The 15,995-nt window shown below is 37.2% G+C and overlaps 1 protein-coding gene across 6 annotated transcripts in view; it reads left to right on the top strand.

Annotated features, from left to right (window-relative positions):
• Positions 1-15,995, top strand: part of Lrba (LPS responsive beige-like anchor protein) — a 547,775-nt gene that overhangs the window by 383,502 nt on the left and 148,278 nt on the right. For all 6 annotated transcript variants that reach the window (XM_031374244.1, XM_031374245.1, XM_031374247.1 and 3 more), the window contains 2 exons: positions 13,023-13,163; positions 14,148-14,267. In XM_031374244.1, the coding sequence (XP_031230104.1) occupies positions 13,023-13,163; positions 14,148-14,267 (261 nt within the window). The remainder of the gene's footprint in view (positions 1-13,022; positions 13,164-14,147; positions 14,268-15,995) is intronic.

Raw genomic sequence — 15,995 nt, forward strand, 5'->3', positions numbered from 1 at the left:
TTTATCTTTTCATCAGATTTGGATTGAATATGTCCCCAAATAATACATTTAGGGACCCGGGATCAAATTCTTTTAAAGATAACCGTTAAGCCCTATATTTTTAATCTGGTACCTGTGAATAGGCTTTTTTGCATAAATGAGGTCTCCACAGATATAATAAAGCTCAGGTGCAGCCATTAGGGTGGACCTAGACCTAATGCTAGTGATGTTGAAGTGCTCCTGACAAGATGAGGACACCTGATCCACAGAGAGAGCCTTGACAACAGAAGCTGTGGTCGGGGTTATGCTGCCGAGGAGGACCCTCCCTAAGAGGCCTCAGAGAGATCAGTGTTCTTGACCCTGACAACAGCTTGATTTCAGATTTCTCTATAGCTAGGTAGAGATAGGTTTCTATTGTTTGAAGCCATTCAGTTGTGGTACTTTGTTGCAGGAGTCCCAGGAAACGAATACACACACACACACACACACACACACACACACACACACACACACACACACACACACATACACATACACTTTTAAATCATGATTTCCTGGTAAGTGTATTGGTGCATATTTTGTAATAGGAATCCTACTGTTTTTTCTGATATTTATGTGACAATGTTGTTTCAGTGACTCTTCACACTATCTTCTTTCCATCTTTAAAAACCCAATCTTTGTCTTTATATTTAACAATTCTATTTTGTATAAAGTATTTAATACCATATGGTTGTGTATCCAATCTTACTGTCTCTATATTATAATTTGTGTTGTTACCACTTATACTTAATGTTGCTATAGCTTTTTAAAATTATATGTGTGTGTGGTTTATGCATGTGTACTTGTTTGTGTGTATGTTCATGTGAAGACCAAACTCAATGTCAGGTGTTGTCATCTATCTTTTTTCACCTTATATTTATGAGACAGTGTCTTTTAGTGAATCCGGAGCTCATAGCTGATCAGCATGCCTCAGGGATTCTCCTGTCTGCCCTCCCAGCAGTGAGGTTATAGGGACATCCCACTACACCCAGATGCATGTATAGGGTGGATTTGATTCAGATCCTTCGGCTTGTGTGGCAGGCATTTTACAAATTAAGCCATTTACCCTTCCTTCCATGGTTGTTTGAAGTCTCACTTTGCACTTTCTGCCTCTCATGTGACTCATCAGTTCACTAAGTCTTGTCTCCCTTCATCTGCCCTTTTCTACATTATTAATATAGGGCTGCATTTTCTGGGACAGGAAAATCTTATAGACTGAGGTATGACTACCTTATATCTAGAAACGTGTGTTGCTGCTTCTGTGAGCAGTTTGGTCTTATTGATGAGGGCACTGAGTCCTTCAAGTGCTTCACAGGCTAGGGTTTCTATTTGACCTTGCCCAATGGTGCTGAAGTACTTCTCTCAGTCTTCCTGTCCTTTCTGTTCTCAGATTCTGGAAGCCCATACCATTGAGGTATTTTCCTTTTGTACTTTGGTTTTTCCCTGCTAGTAAACCTACCAGTGCTGGCAAGAGCATTTGTCAGTTCTGATCCAGATGCAGTCTTAAGCATTCTGGCCTGTGTGGTCCCAGGTAGACCTTCTCAGTTTTCTGGACTCCAGTTCTCACGTCACCCAAATTGCGCTGGTCATCTGTGACAGATCTTGAACAGGGGAGCATCTCCCATCTGAACTCCCCTTTGCATTGGTTAAAATTTTCAGCAAAGAGAGATTTTTTTCCCCCTTGGCTTTCTCCAAAGTGAAGGGTTTTTGCTTTGATCTATCCCAGAAGCTGTGTGTCTGCTTCTTACATTAGATTATTTTCCTTTTCTTTTCCTGCATTTGCCCGGACACTGCATGACAAAGTGTGGTGTCTTCCCTATCAGCCTAGGGGATGGTCTCATATCTGAGAAGGGTTAGTTTACTGAAGATGTTTTGTGACAATAAGTCACGTCGTGTGAGCCTGTCATGTGGAGGACCTGCCTCTGCTCTGCTGTCTTTCCATGTTCATGCATGAGCACCCTGTGCAAACCATTGGAAAAAGTATCTTAGACCTGCATGTGTCCTTGGATGTACCAAATCTTCTAAACTCATATGTTTACTCAAATTAGGTATTTTAAGGTTCTTTTTCTTTCTCTTTTGTTTGCTAGTGTTTCTTTGTCAACTTTTTATATTTCTGTACAACATTCCAAATGAGGGTCTTGTCAGTTTGGGGGTTCAGTTTACTTGGTTGTTTTCTACCTCAGTTCTCTGTGAGGATCTCAAAAGTCTGGATTTTATAGACTTTTTCTAGTAGAGTGGAAACAGCCTTCTCCAGACCTCTTTGTTTTAACCATGCCTTACCCTGTAACCCAGGCTTGTCTTCCTGTCTCAAACTCCTCCATGTGTGCACCTCACATCAGCATGTGCAGAACAGCCTTACCTTGGTGCTTTCGAATTCTAAGAGAGAGAGACATTGTTTCCTTTGATATAAAATTGTCATGACTTTCCAGTGTGACCTCTCATGAATGTAGTGAGTTACTTTAATAAAATCCTATTGTTAAGCTCTGAATCTGCAGTGGCCCCAGAGGGGCGTGTTTGAACACCCAATTTTTGTCTTTATATTTAACAGTACTTTTTTTGTATAAAGTATCTAATACTATATGGTTTTATCTAACCTTACAATCTCTACATCTTAACTTAGATATCTCATTCCTTAGCTGGTAGCTCTGTCTCAAGAGGCTATTGAACATTTAGGAGGCAGAACCTGACTGCCAGAAGTGGGTCATTAGTGGCAGGCCTTTGAAGATGATAGCTAGTTCCTAGTGGCTATGTGCTTTCTGCAGCTATGTGATGTGAACAGCTACCACAGACTCCTGCCTGTGCAGTCTGAGCTGCTCAGCAGGGTCTTCCCACCACAGACTCCTGCCTCTGCAGTCTGAGCTGCTCAGCAGGGTCTTCCCACCACAGACTCCTGCCTGTGCAGTCTGAGCTGCTCAGCAGGGTCTTCCCACCACAGTGGACAGAATTCTTCTAAATAAATCTTCCTACCTTAAGTTCTTCCTGTCACAACTTGTGGGCACAGTGACAGAAGACCAACTAATCTTCCCATCAATATTTGACAGCTCCATTTTCTTATGGCACATAGTCTCCCAGGGTGTTTTGTCTACTGCCTACCCTAGAATTAAAATGAGCCAATTCTTTAAGGAGCCCATTTTTTTTTAATGGAAAATATTCAACTTAGCTTTAAAAATACAAATTATTTTGGGAAAAAAGACCACTATTTTAATTCTCAGAATTCTTAGACTGGATATTATTATTTTTCATTCTCAAAATATTTAGCTTAATGTACTCTTTGACATCCACATATTTTTTTACTTTTTTTTTAGATATTTTCTTTATTTACATTTCATATTTTATCCCCTTTCCTTGATTCCCCTCTGAAAACCCCCTATTCCCTCTCCCTTGCCCCTGCTCACCAACCCACCCACTCCCACTTCCTGGCCCTGGCATTCCCCTACACTAGGGCATAGAGCCTTCACAGGACCATGGGCCTCTCCTCCCATTGATGACTGACAAGCCCATCCTCTGCTACATATGCAGCTGGAGCCATGAGTCCCATCATGTGTACTTTTTGGTTGGTGGTTTAGTTCCTGGGAGCTCTGGGGGTACTGGTTAGTTCATATTGTTGTTCCTCCTATGGGGCTGCAAACCTCTTCAGCTCCTTGGTACATCCACATATTTTAAAGTAACTTTTATCACAATCTTAAATTATAAAAAGTTTGGAGTAATTTTAAAAGGTTCTTCATTTGGAAGAAAGACTGAGAGAGTTCACAAGATGTTATGTTCTATTTTCATAAGTGGTTATAATTTAAATATTGATGTTAAGTAAAAATATAAGTACTCTGTATTAAAGTTTATGTTATATCAGTACATGAAAAACAGAGGTAAGTTTAAGTAATCATTTTAAAAATTGCTTCTTTCCAAATTTGACTTTATAATGGAATAACTAGTAACATACTTTGAAGTGTTTCTTTCCTTTACCCAAGCCCTTCTCTTACGCATGATGGATGATCTCTTGATATCTCTGCTTTATAACTAACTTAATTACATTGCCTCTGAGTATGGTGAATTAGTCATAATTCTCTAAAGAAACAGAATCTATAAGTGATATCTTCATTAATATTCTTATATACAATAAAGGAGATTAAATGAAAAATGTGGACATTGATGATCTTCTAGCATATCACCTTGTAGAGGAAATAAAATAAATTTTAAATTGTACTTGTGAATCTAGTTGGCCGTTTTTCTCTCCTCTTGCAGTGGGAGAGGTTATTTGTTTTACAGTTTAGGTGATACAATCTAGTGATGCACACTGTGAGTGAGCATCATGCAGTCTGCTGAGGGCCTCAATGGATCTAAAGGTAGAGGAGTGTAGACTCTTTCCAGCTGTCCTTTTTTTGCATTGTCCCTTAGACAGGAGAACCTGGCCTAGACTGTTTTAGTCACTAGTTTTCATTTGGTCTCAGGGAAATTACTTGGACCTGTCCGTATTATGTGGATATTTAACATTTTCCTTCAGCCTGGGAACTTGTAAGGACAGTCTGGTTTGCCCATGCTTGCCAGGAACAGGCTTATCTATGTTACAGCCTTCAATCCTTGATCATTTGTCTATCTGATCTCATTGCTCAGGATCAACTCCAAATGTGTTGTTAACATTTACTAGTTTTGTACATGACTCAATAGCTATCCATGAGCTATGAGAATTACTAGAATCTCCTCTGTTTCATCTATTGAGTTTTTAGTGATTATCTGACTAAACTGATAACAGTTTCTACATATCTCCTGAAAGCCAGTTATTGAACTATTGCCCAACTTTTGTTTGTATCATTGTTTAATATTTGAACTATCATAGTAGTTTCTAAAATGCTTTACAACTCAGGTTCTTTTGACAAATATAATATTTTTTATTAATTCTTTGAAAATTCTTTTACGTGCAATATTCTGATTATATTTACCTACACTCCTTCCTGAACTATCCACGTACTTCCAACCTTCCCAAATTTCATGTCTTTTTTTTTTTTTAATGGCCCAGAGTCTTATTTTTGTGGACCCCCCTAGGTCCATACCTTAAAGAAAACTGACTCTGCCCTTCCCAGCCACCCTCACTGATTCAGTAGATCCTCAGCTACTGATACATCTGAGGTTCTTCCTGGTACATTGTCAGTTTTAGCCTGCACTACTGTAACTTCTGTTTTAGTCATGGGGTTGGTGGAAGAATGGTGTCATGCACTCTCCACATGGAGAACAGAGGACAGCATTGGGTGTCAACCGTCACTCACCTTGTTTTCTAGTGTCTCTTCTTCACTGCTGTATATGCCAGAGTTTGGCTTTTGAACTTCCAGGGCTTCTCTGTATCTGTCTGCATCTCTCTGTAGGGGTTTGCTGTGGTTACAGGTGCATGAACTACTGTGTCTAGCTTTACACAGGTCCTTAGATCCTAACTTGGGTATCAGGCTTGCACAAGAACTTTACCTACTTAAACCTATATCTGTGTTGTATGGATATTTAACATTTTCCTTAAAATATGATAGTTTTTCCAAGTGGACAGTAGCCTATTTTTATTATCTTAAGCCCCTCTTGTTCTTCTAATTTTCATATTTGGCCATGTACCTTATGTGTACACTGTTGAACCATTGAAAGTTACTAACATTGATTTATGGTGTAGATAACTTACTTAATTTTAATGGTTTTAAGTTGGTTCTGAAAATGAATAGTTGTACTTATGTACAAATAAATACTTTTATCAACATTGAACCTCTTGTTTTTATTATTTTTATAATTTAAAACATTTTTTATAGATGATGTTTAGTATTTTAGGCTCATTTCTTGGGCTCCTGGCATTTAGCTCAGTACTAGCATTGCTCCATCCACATCATGTTCATCAGTTTATGTGACTTTCTCAGACGCAGATTAAGAATATTTGATAAAAGTAATCCCCGTAATACTAACTGGAGCTGATAAAGCAGACTTGTAATGGCAAATATACCTGGATCTAGCATTTTGAATGTTTGAAGTGATTTGAATTCTCCATAGGCATTATAAGTAAACTGGAATATTTTATTTTTCCCAAGATGTCATTATTAAATTGAAAGGGATAGTGTATATATTTCAATTCACCATAGAAGCCTGTGTATAATGTGTTTTCAAGGGATTAAAAATATCCCTGCTACTGAAAGCAAAAGTGCTTATTTGTTAACTCTAAAAGCTATGGAAGCATGCTGATGGAATTTTTTTTTCTTGACAATATTAAATAAAGCCTAGGGTGTATAAAGATAAGTGCAAAGCCATCTTTGTCATATACAGCATGTGACAAAACACCCTACAAGCCAAGGTTATGTAAAAATGATGACCAGGCTTGTTTCATTTGTCATTTAGATATAATAGATGCTACAACTAAAATAAGACACTTGTGCTTTCTACAGTGCATTATGCCCTGTATAACAAAGACTCTGTTCATTTTTTCCTAGAGGGATGGGACACCCCTGGAAGGCAGATGGGACACAACCAAATAACCATGGTTTTCCTTTAAAAGCTTCAAAAACACAGATTACTGACTCTCATTTGGGGTTGCTGCTGTGGTACACAGTTATCAAAGTTAAAAGGAGAGTAAATAGGAGACACTAGTTACATTAATTAATATATTTTAGATAGAAACTGTTTTAAAGCATGGTTTCAGTGCACTCAAGACAAAAATATGCATTTTCCATTTGTGATAACTTCTCCTAAAGTGCTTCCCCAGATACTAAGTAGGAAGAAACACATAAACAATATGTTGTTACATACATACATACATACAACAATAGCTATGTTGTCATGCATAATACACAATATTTTCAAGTAATAGGTCTTCATTTTTTTCTTTCTTTTTTAAGACAGGAGTCTCACTGTGTAGCCCTGGCTGGCTTGGAACTCACTGTGTAGACTAGGCAGACCCTGAATTCACTTAAGTCTGCCAGTCTGCTTTAATTTCTGACTGCTAGGATTAAAGGTGCATGCTACTATATCTGGTTCCTCCTCCTCCTCCTCTTCCTCTTTCTCCTCCTCCTCCTCCTCCTCCTCTTCCTCCTCTTCCTCCTCTTCTTCTTCCTCCTTTTCCTCCTCCTTCTCCTCCTCCTCCTTCTCCTCTTCTTTCTATATGCATCTTATTTTAACTGGATACTCCAGTGAATGAATTTTAGTATCTGAAACACACACCACTCTAGGTCTGACCTGTAATTTGGTCCTAGTGCCCTAACTCTTTGCTGCCTGTAAGCAGATGACCAGCTGCTGGTACATTTTACATCTCCCAGACATGTTTTCACACCTGTAAAATGGAGGCCTGGATGTTACAGAATTGTTTTGAATATAGGGGGTTTATTTATTTAAGGCTCTGAGAATCTTTGTTTACATCTAACAAATAGAAACATTATTGTCATGTGGAGCATTCCTTCGGGTCTATACACTACTTCCTGGATTCTTCCCAAACCAAATAATTACAATAGTCACTGACTTTTTTGGCATAACATTTCTTTGACCATTCTCTGAACTACAAGCTTTTATCTGTGCATATACATCAGATATCATACTCTTATTTTTGACATTTACCCTCAACATCATTATAATGTAAAAACCGTGAGAGTACAGTGGATTCACTGGTTTTCTATTTTAACCTAGTGTCACCTCTATCAGTATGTGCTGACACTCTCTACTTTTAGAAGAGGATAAGCTCTGCCTGTGTCTGATTCTGGATTTCCGATCGTACTGTGTGTGCATGACAGCATGAGATGGCTTTCAGGTGATCATCATGATCCTAAGCAGAGCTGCAGGGGTCCTCTTGTGTTCCCTTCTGGAACCCTTCTCTATGCTGACATCTTTCCACTGCTCTCCACAACACAAAATGGGTCTTTGCAGAGTAGCACTCTTTAACTCTTTCAGGTGTTTATTCCTGGCATGCGCCCCAGACCTTTTCTGTTCTCTCTTTAGCTCTCTTTTCGCAACAATAATTCTCAAGAAAACTTATACTGTGAGGTGTGAAAAAGTCAGAGACACGTGGATTTCAGAAATTTGTTCATTTCAACAAATCTATGCACTATAGGATTTCTGAGGTTTCCTGTCAATTCTTCCTGACCATCTTGGCCTCAGCAGCTACAAACATGGTCCTAGAGTTTGTGGAAAGTCACTTCTGAAAGGTTGATATGAGCTGGAGCAGTTCATATGTAAATGTCAAAAGGGAAGGAGGGCGCTGCCAGGGTATGATGTCACCCCAGCTGTGCTCACAGGATGGGCTTCCCACAAAGCTCTCCTGAGTACCTTACACATATGGCTCTTAGATAAACCTACTGAACAAAGGTTATATTTGAAAAATAGTGTGCAGATACCGAAATTAGGAAAAACAACTGCTAGTACAGCACTTTCAGATGGATACAGAGATGTGAGAGGGAGTTTTAAAACTTACATTTGAGTCACTAAGATTGAAGTTGAGTTTGAGCTAAATTACTTGTTACTTCATCTCATTTTTTTAATGAATAAATAATCAGGTTTTATAAGTTATAAGATTCAACCTGGAAACATTATTCTTTTATTAAGTAACTTCAAATTATAGTCTTCCAAATTCAAAGAAAAGAAAAAGCTAATTTTTACTGGTAGTTAAGAGTCAGTGAAGTTTTAAGGAGTCTATGAAAAGAAAATGTTTTTCATTAATATGTTTAAAAAACGATTGTCTGTTGCTTTGATATTTTCCAGCTTTTAATATAAATGATTTAGATGCTTAGATCTTTGAAAAATGAGTTTACTTTTGGACATATTAGAAGCTGCAGTGAGGGAGGCTGAGGGGCAGGGAGGCTGCAGTGAGGGAAGCTGGGGGACCGGGAGGCTGCAGTGAGGGAGCCTGAGGGACAGGGAGCCTGAGGGTCAGGGAGGCTGCAGTGAGGGAGGCTGAGGGGCAGGGAGGCTGCAGTGAGGGAGCCTGAGGGACAGAGAGGCTGCAGTGAGGGAGGCTGAGGGGCAGGGAGGCTGCAATGAGGGAGCCTGAGGGACAGAGAGGCTGCAGTGAGGGAGGCTGAGGGGCAGGGAGGCTGCAGTGAGGGAGGCTGAGGGGCAGGGAGGCTGCAGTGAGGGAGGCCGGGGGGCAGGGAGGCTGCATCACTGCTCAGTGCTGCTTTCACCCTGCCTCATGGGTAATGGTTATCATGTTTATCATCAGGCTTGATCAATGACCCATTTTCTTAAATATCCCTGATTAAATAACCTCAGAAAAGAAATAATAACTTTCTGTGCTAGATCTGAACTGGGTACATTATGTGGAATATTTTTATTAATTAGCAAAAGTACTGCTCAAGAAGTAGTAAAAATAATTTTTTATTGTAATAAGTTTACAAAGCTCATTTAAACACTCTCACTTTATAAATTCTACATCTGCCTCACTAACAAGCCACTTGTTACCCTCCTGAAGATGTCGCCTTGCTGTTTGTATGAAATCACTGACACATTCTCAGACTGGAGGTTTGTCACTTTGGCCTGCCATTTTCAAAAAAAGTTTGTATTTCCTAATTTATTCCAGTTTATATTTTCATTCTCACCTAATTATTAGTTATGATACTCCAGATTTCAAATTACTATATTTTTATTTCAATCTCACATGCTGTTTTACCTTTGTTTTATAGAGATTAAAATTTTTATTTAATTCTGTTTATTTTTCCATGTCATATGATATTTTAATGTTCTTTTTAATGAACTTAAATTATGTAATTCTTTTTATCCTTTAATAAATATATATTTTTTATTTATTGTTACCAAGAAATTATGACCAGTTTTAAATGCCAGAATTTTTTGTTTCTTCTTTAAAATTCTGCTGATTAAAAATAATGTCCTGTCTAGCAGGTTAAATTGTACAAAGAATTCAGTATGAGATGAGAGTACTAGCCATCTCCCTGAACTGCCTAGCAATTGTTACCCATAATACACCAGATAAGTAAGAGGAGGCACCAGCATTAACTTTTAGCTCCTCTGCAGAGATGAATAAACAGCTTGGAATGCCAGTTTAGACAACGTTTGAAAACGCTGTGGTGCACTTTGCTATCTGACTGATCTTGCTTAGTTAAACGTTTTGTAGCATTATAACATAGTTGGATTCTGCTCATCTTTTAAAGCAGCTGTCAGAAAAATATGGGCCAGCATGGTAGAATGTATTAGCTCAATACATTGTCTCCATTTTATTAGGAGGCTGCTGGGGAAGCCATGATATACAGCACTGTCATTACAGATCTATTGTTAGGATGGCTCCACGGTCTTCTTTGCACTGCCATTAATTTATAGCAGTAAACAATATGTAGCCTTCCAACTGCAGCAAAGCAGAGTCTTTTAATGAGGTGGATGTTATTACCACGATAAATCAGTGCTTTCCCGTAATGTATAATTCAATGTGTGTATTCCCACTGTAACTTCTCTGAGTAAGCTGATAGTGTGTCATTGTCAGTGCACAGCTCCACTGCTTCTTTTTTTTTAAAACCTTCCTTTATTTGGTGACTTCTTTTTTTATATGCTTGCAAATAAATGTGGTATGTCTTGATAGCTGTCCTGTAGCAGGCTTCAGAAACCAACTGTGACAATACCAGCCAGAATCGATACTGTGAGTTCTACCTACGTGGATCTCAGTATGATGCCCTTTTCTTTCAGATGCTACTGAAATCAATCCTAATTGGTCTTAGCATTATATTCAAGAAATGTGATTCTATAACTATCGATTCACTGAGGTACTCATTTGGAGAGTAATAAAAATAGGAGCGGATAAAGTGTATTCTTAATATGTGCTGAACCATACAAAGGCACATTGATTCTATTTTTAATTCATATAATTTGTCTTCTAGTGATTTTATTTCTTTTCTTCTCTTACATGGCTGTATCTTTCGGGATAACAACTAAAATACATTTAAAGTCCCTCCACATTGATTGGTTCTGTATCAAAGAAGGAATTTCTGGAATGATTTTGATTCTTACCATATATTTAATAAGTTAGATATAATGTTTTGATACTGAAACTAACAGTTTAAAAAAAGGCATTTTAAAATTAGTAATGTAACACTGACTTAAAATAATAATCAATCGTATGTTTTTAAAGATTAAGTTATAAAGTAAAAGCTGACAATATAAAACAATGATCTTCACAACAAAGATACTGTTGAATGAGAATGATTCCAATTATTAACAGTTTTGAAGGTAAATTAACAAATTATGAAATATAGCCAAAGTAATGACTTCAAAATGTTACTTATAATCACAATATGAAAAATATTTCAAAACCAGGTCTGAACATGGCTCTCCTTTCACTGTATGACTTCTGAATATATCTATTTTAAAATAATGTTATTTAGTTTAGTATAGCATTGTCTTCACGAATAGTGAGATATTTTCTTGATCTTATAAATAACTTGTAAATTTTCCTGAGGGATATAAAACAATTCTGTGTCTCATTAGGGAAGTTACTTTTTAATTGTATTTATATTTTGAGTAAGGAGTAGAGCTTTTCTACAGGTCAGAGTGTTTCCATGGACTGAGTTGTAATTTAGTATGGCTGATCTTAACACTCTTAGAACAGTAACTCCCAGTGTTGATAGTCTCTAGGATGCTCTGTCTTCCTTAAGACAATGTCAGAATGTTGCTCACTGTTCAGAGAGTTGGTATACTCCCGGCATAGCAACAGCCATTTCATGCCTGTGTCAAGCAATATTCTGGATACTTTATAGGCAATTGTTGTATTTAAAATCTTTCTTTGTTTTGTTTTGTTTTTTTTGAGACAGGGTTTCTCTGTACAGCCCTCAGAAATCAGAACTCAGAAATCCGCCTGCCTCTGCCTCCCAAGTGCTGAGATTAAAGGCATGTGCCCACCACTGCCAGGCAATTTAAGCTCTTTTACCTTCTAAAAGATTACTCAAAAAACAAGTAAGCATTCATTGAGTGTTGCCATGCATGGCTTGAAGGACCTTAATGTATATTCTTTCTTTATTTTACAAAACAACCTTCTGATTGGGCATGAGTTTTCTGATGAGTCCAGCCAGTGTCTTCATTTTGCTTTACTGATTCTGGAACTTCTGTTGAAATGTTTTATTTTCAGTATAAGATTATGATGTTCTTATCATTCCTTGGGGAGTGGGGTGGACGCTGCTGCTGCTGCTACTGCTGCTGCTGCTGCTGCTGCTGCTGCTGCTGCTGCTGCTGCTGATGATGATGATGATGATGATGATGATGATGGTGTTAACTCATGCAGGCATTTAGAGGCTAGAAGTAAATGTTGCATTTTTTCCTCAATCTTCTTCTACCTTATTTTTTTTGGAGACATGATCTCTTACTGAAACTGAAGCTCAGTGATTTGGCTAAGCTGGCTTTCTAGCAAGCTCCAGGGATCTACCTATCTCTGCCTCCTGAGCATTATTAGAATTAGTGTATGTCTCCTTTCCCAGCTTTTTCATGGTTGCTTGAGATTTGAACTCAGGTCCTAATGATTGCAATGCAAGATTTCACCCATTGAGCCATCTGCACAGCCCATTATCCTTGACCTTTTTATTGAGTTTATGTTAGTAGAACCTTCTAACTGAGTCTTACTCTCTTTCTCTTACAACACCTTTGCTCTGCATTTAGCTCTTCTTCCCAGCTTCCTCCCACCTTTTCCTCAGAGACAGAAGTAAGCCCTCTAACACCAAGATGTTTCTGGTTGCTGCTTCTAATTATAGATACTTACTAAAGTATGGTGCAGCTCAACTGCATGTTATGTAATTTGCCTTTTCAGACTGATGGATTAAAAAACTATGTGTAACAGAAATGACAGGTTTGCCCATCTACTTAGTTATCTGAGCATCCTTAGCCATGCTGAAGCAAAAATGTGAATTTTTATGTTAGTTCTTTGAGTATAGGCACTGCTGTTTTTCTAACTGCAAATGCATATATGTTTACATTTTATTTCATGCATACTTAAAGAATAATCTTAAAAGAATGGAAGAAATAAAGGATGATTACATTTATCTTTCTTTCTCTCCCTCCTCTTCTAATGGCAGCCAATAGGAGCTTTGAATCCCAAAAGAGCAGCATTCTTTGCAGAGCGGTTTGAGTCATGGGAAGATGATCAAGTTCCAAAGTTCCACTATGGTACTCATTACTCAACTGCAAGTTTTGTTCTTGCGTGGCTTCTAAGAATAGTAAGTTCAATTTGAATAATAGACCGTGACTAAATCCAATGTTTCAGAGACTGGGGAATGATTGGAAATCATAAGTATTTTTTTTTGAATATTGAAAATAGTTTTAAACAGTTGAGCTTTTAAATAAATACGCTTTAGCTAGTATTTTGTGCCCTAACCATAAAAAATGTTTCCTCTAGAATTGTCTGAATATCTTCTTCAAATCTGTATCTTCAGATAGTGCCCATCATACCAGATTAACTGGGTTCCTGTCAAATGTAGCTTGTTAAAATAAGAAGTAACTAAGGTTTCGTTAACACAGACTTATTTGTACATTCTGGTTCTTACTTTGCTCTAAATAGAGTAAGATGTGTTTTCAAATAACCAGCACTGTTGTGTATTGAAAACATTAGTTAAGCAAGGAATGTTTCTATAAAACTGAAAGGTGATTCATGTACTAAAAAGTCATGTCTTTGTGAACCAGTGGTAGCAGCACATCATTATTTAAAGCTTGTGAATAGAGAATGGACAGACATAAGTCAGAAGAATATGGACGGACTTACGTCTTAGTGTATGGACAAACATAAGTCTTAGGTGTAGTTTACAGGCTTAGCTGCTGCCAAGCAATTACCCACAAATACTTGTTTAAGTGCTCTTTAACTAAGAGGGAGCTTTTAAACCTTCTAAACATTTTTCTTTTCTTAATCATAAATTGTGAGCTAGCCATAGCAATACAAAAATTATATATTGTACTGTTTCCTGAACAATGAAGCAAATGCATTTAAATGCTATTAGCAATTTATTTTTGGTAAGGAAGGAAGCTGATGAAAATAATTTTGAAGGCATAGAAACATTTGGAAAAAAATTGAGCTATAATGTAATAATTTGCCTACAACTTGCATTCTTTACATTGGACATATTACTAAGTAATGACTACTATTAGTTTAAAATGTATATGTAAAGATTTATGAAAACATAAAAGTTTTTTCACTTCTTATTTTCTAGGAACCCTTTACGACTTACTTTCTAAATTTACAAGGAGGGAAATTTGATCATGCAGATAGGACATTCTCATCAGTTTCCAGAGCATGGCGAAACAGTCAGCGTGACACATCTGACATTAAGGTATACCATTTTATGGTTCTTACAGCCAGGTGATTTTGTATTGAGTGAATGTCCCATATTTCTGTATTGAGTGAATGTTCCATATTTCTCTCTCCTGATCCTGCCATATTTATGGAAAGTAAACCTCAGAGAAAGGAACCTTAATTAAATGGCCAAGAACCATTATCCATGATTTTTGTTTTCTTCTTTGTATGAGTCTGTCTGCCCATCCTGAATGTCTTTCATTTCACTAGTTGGAAATTTCTAGTTATAGAATATTGTTCCTCTTCCCCACATCATTTGAATTGTATGTATGTAAGCACCATGCTGAACACAATTCCAAGCATAGTGAGGAAAATTACCCCAGTAAGAAGAAAACAGAAGAAATCTCAGGCATATTTATTTGTATCTCTCAAAGGTCTATTTTTTAAATAATCACTATTGTAATGTACTATAGTCCTTGCCAGACTTCCACTTCTATCCTCAGAAGTCCAATAAGGAACTGGATTGGGTGCTGTTAAAACATAATGAGACGAACCTATTGTTTTTAGCCCCCTTATAGTCTTATAAAATAATATAACTTATACATAAATAATTGCACCATATGGGGAGAAGAAGTGCCACATAAGAAACAGGCATGTGACAGAAGAAAAGTTATATTACTATGCATGCGTTACTATAGAACACTTATGAAGTGTGCTGGGTTGATAATACCACGCCACATTGACATATGATACTTTACCAGATAAAATATAGTCTTCTATTTTATTTGACATTATAGATTACAATATTGTTATACTAGAGATACTCTGTTGAGGATTCTATTATATACAAAAGTAATCTTTTCTATTGAAAAATCTGTCAAGATTTTTTTTAATATTAATCTTTAATATTCTCTGAAGCACTATTGAAATTCTCTTTAAAATTATTAGCAGTGGGCCACTTAGCCGGCTCAGCAGGTATAGTGCTTGTTGTATAAGCTAGACAACCTGACTTAGTTCACGGGACCCAGGTAAAGACGGAAGGAGACACCAAGCTCCAGAGTCATCCTCTAAACTCCACATTCATGTGTTGGCTTGTGTGCATCTAAACACGCATCACACAGAAACAACAATAATGAAATCTTTTTCAAAAGGATCTTTAGATAAGTTTCTATTGATGGTGAGGTACATTTGATAGAAATAGCTAAGAGATTCAATCACAGCTGTTGAAACCTTTTTCCTATTCTTCTTTTCCCAGCACTTATTTCATACTTAACTATTAGAAAGTTATAAGAGATATGGATGGATACATGAAAAATATTTGATGAATTTGACTTTTTTGTTGCCCAAATAAAGACTTTAGGATTTTCTTTTTACTCTTTGAATTCTTTATCCCATAAGCCTCATTACCAAAATATAACTTTGTACTTCATTTTGGAATAGAAGGATACACTGGATTGTTATAATTTTGAGAATTATTTTTCATTCTTTTTTTTTTCTTTTTTTCTTTTTTTTAATAGATATTTTCTTTATTTACATGTAAATTTCTCCTTTCCCAGTTTCCCCTCCAAAAAACAAAGAAACAAACAAAAACAACAAAAACAAACCCCTGTTGCCACCCCCCTCACCATGCCTGCCACCCCGCCCTCTCCCACTTATTGGCCCTGACATTCCCCTACACTGGGGCAGAACCTTCTCAAGGCCAAAGTCCTCTCCTCCTATTGATGATCGAATTTGCAATCCTCTACTATACACATGCTGCCAGAAC

Source organism: Mastomys coucha, unplaced genomic scaffold (assembly GCF_008632895.1).
Source record: "Mastomys coucha isolate ucsf_1 unplaced genomic scaffold, UCSF_Mcou_1 pScaffold16, whole genome shotgun sequence".
Taxonomy (NCBI): domain Eukaryota; kingdom Metazoa; phylum Chordata; class Mammalia; order Rodentia; family Muridae; genus Mastomys; species Mastomys coucha.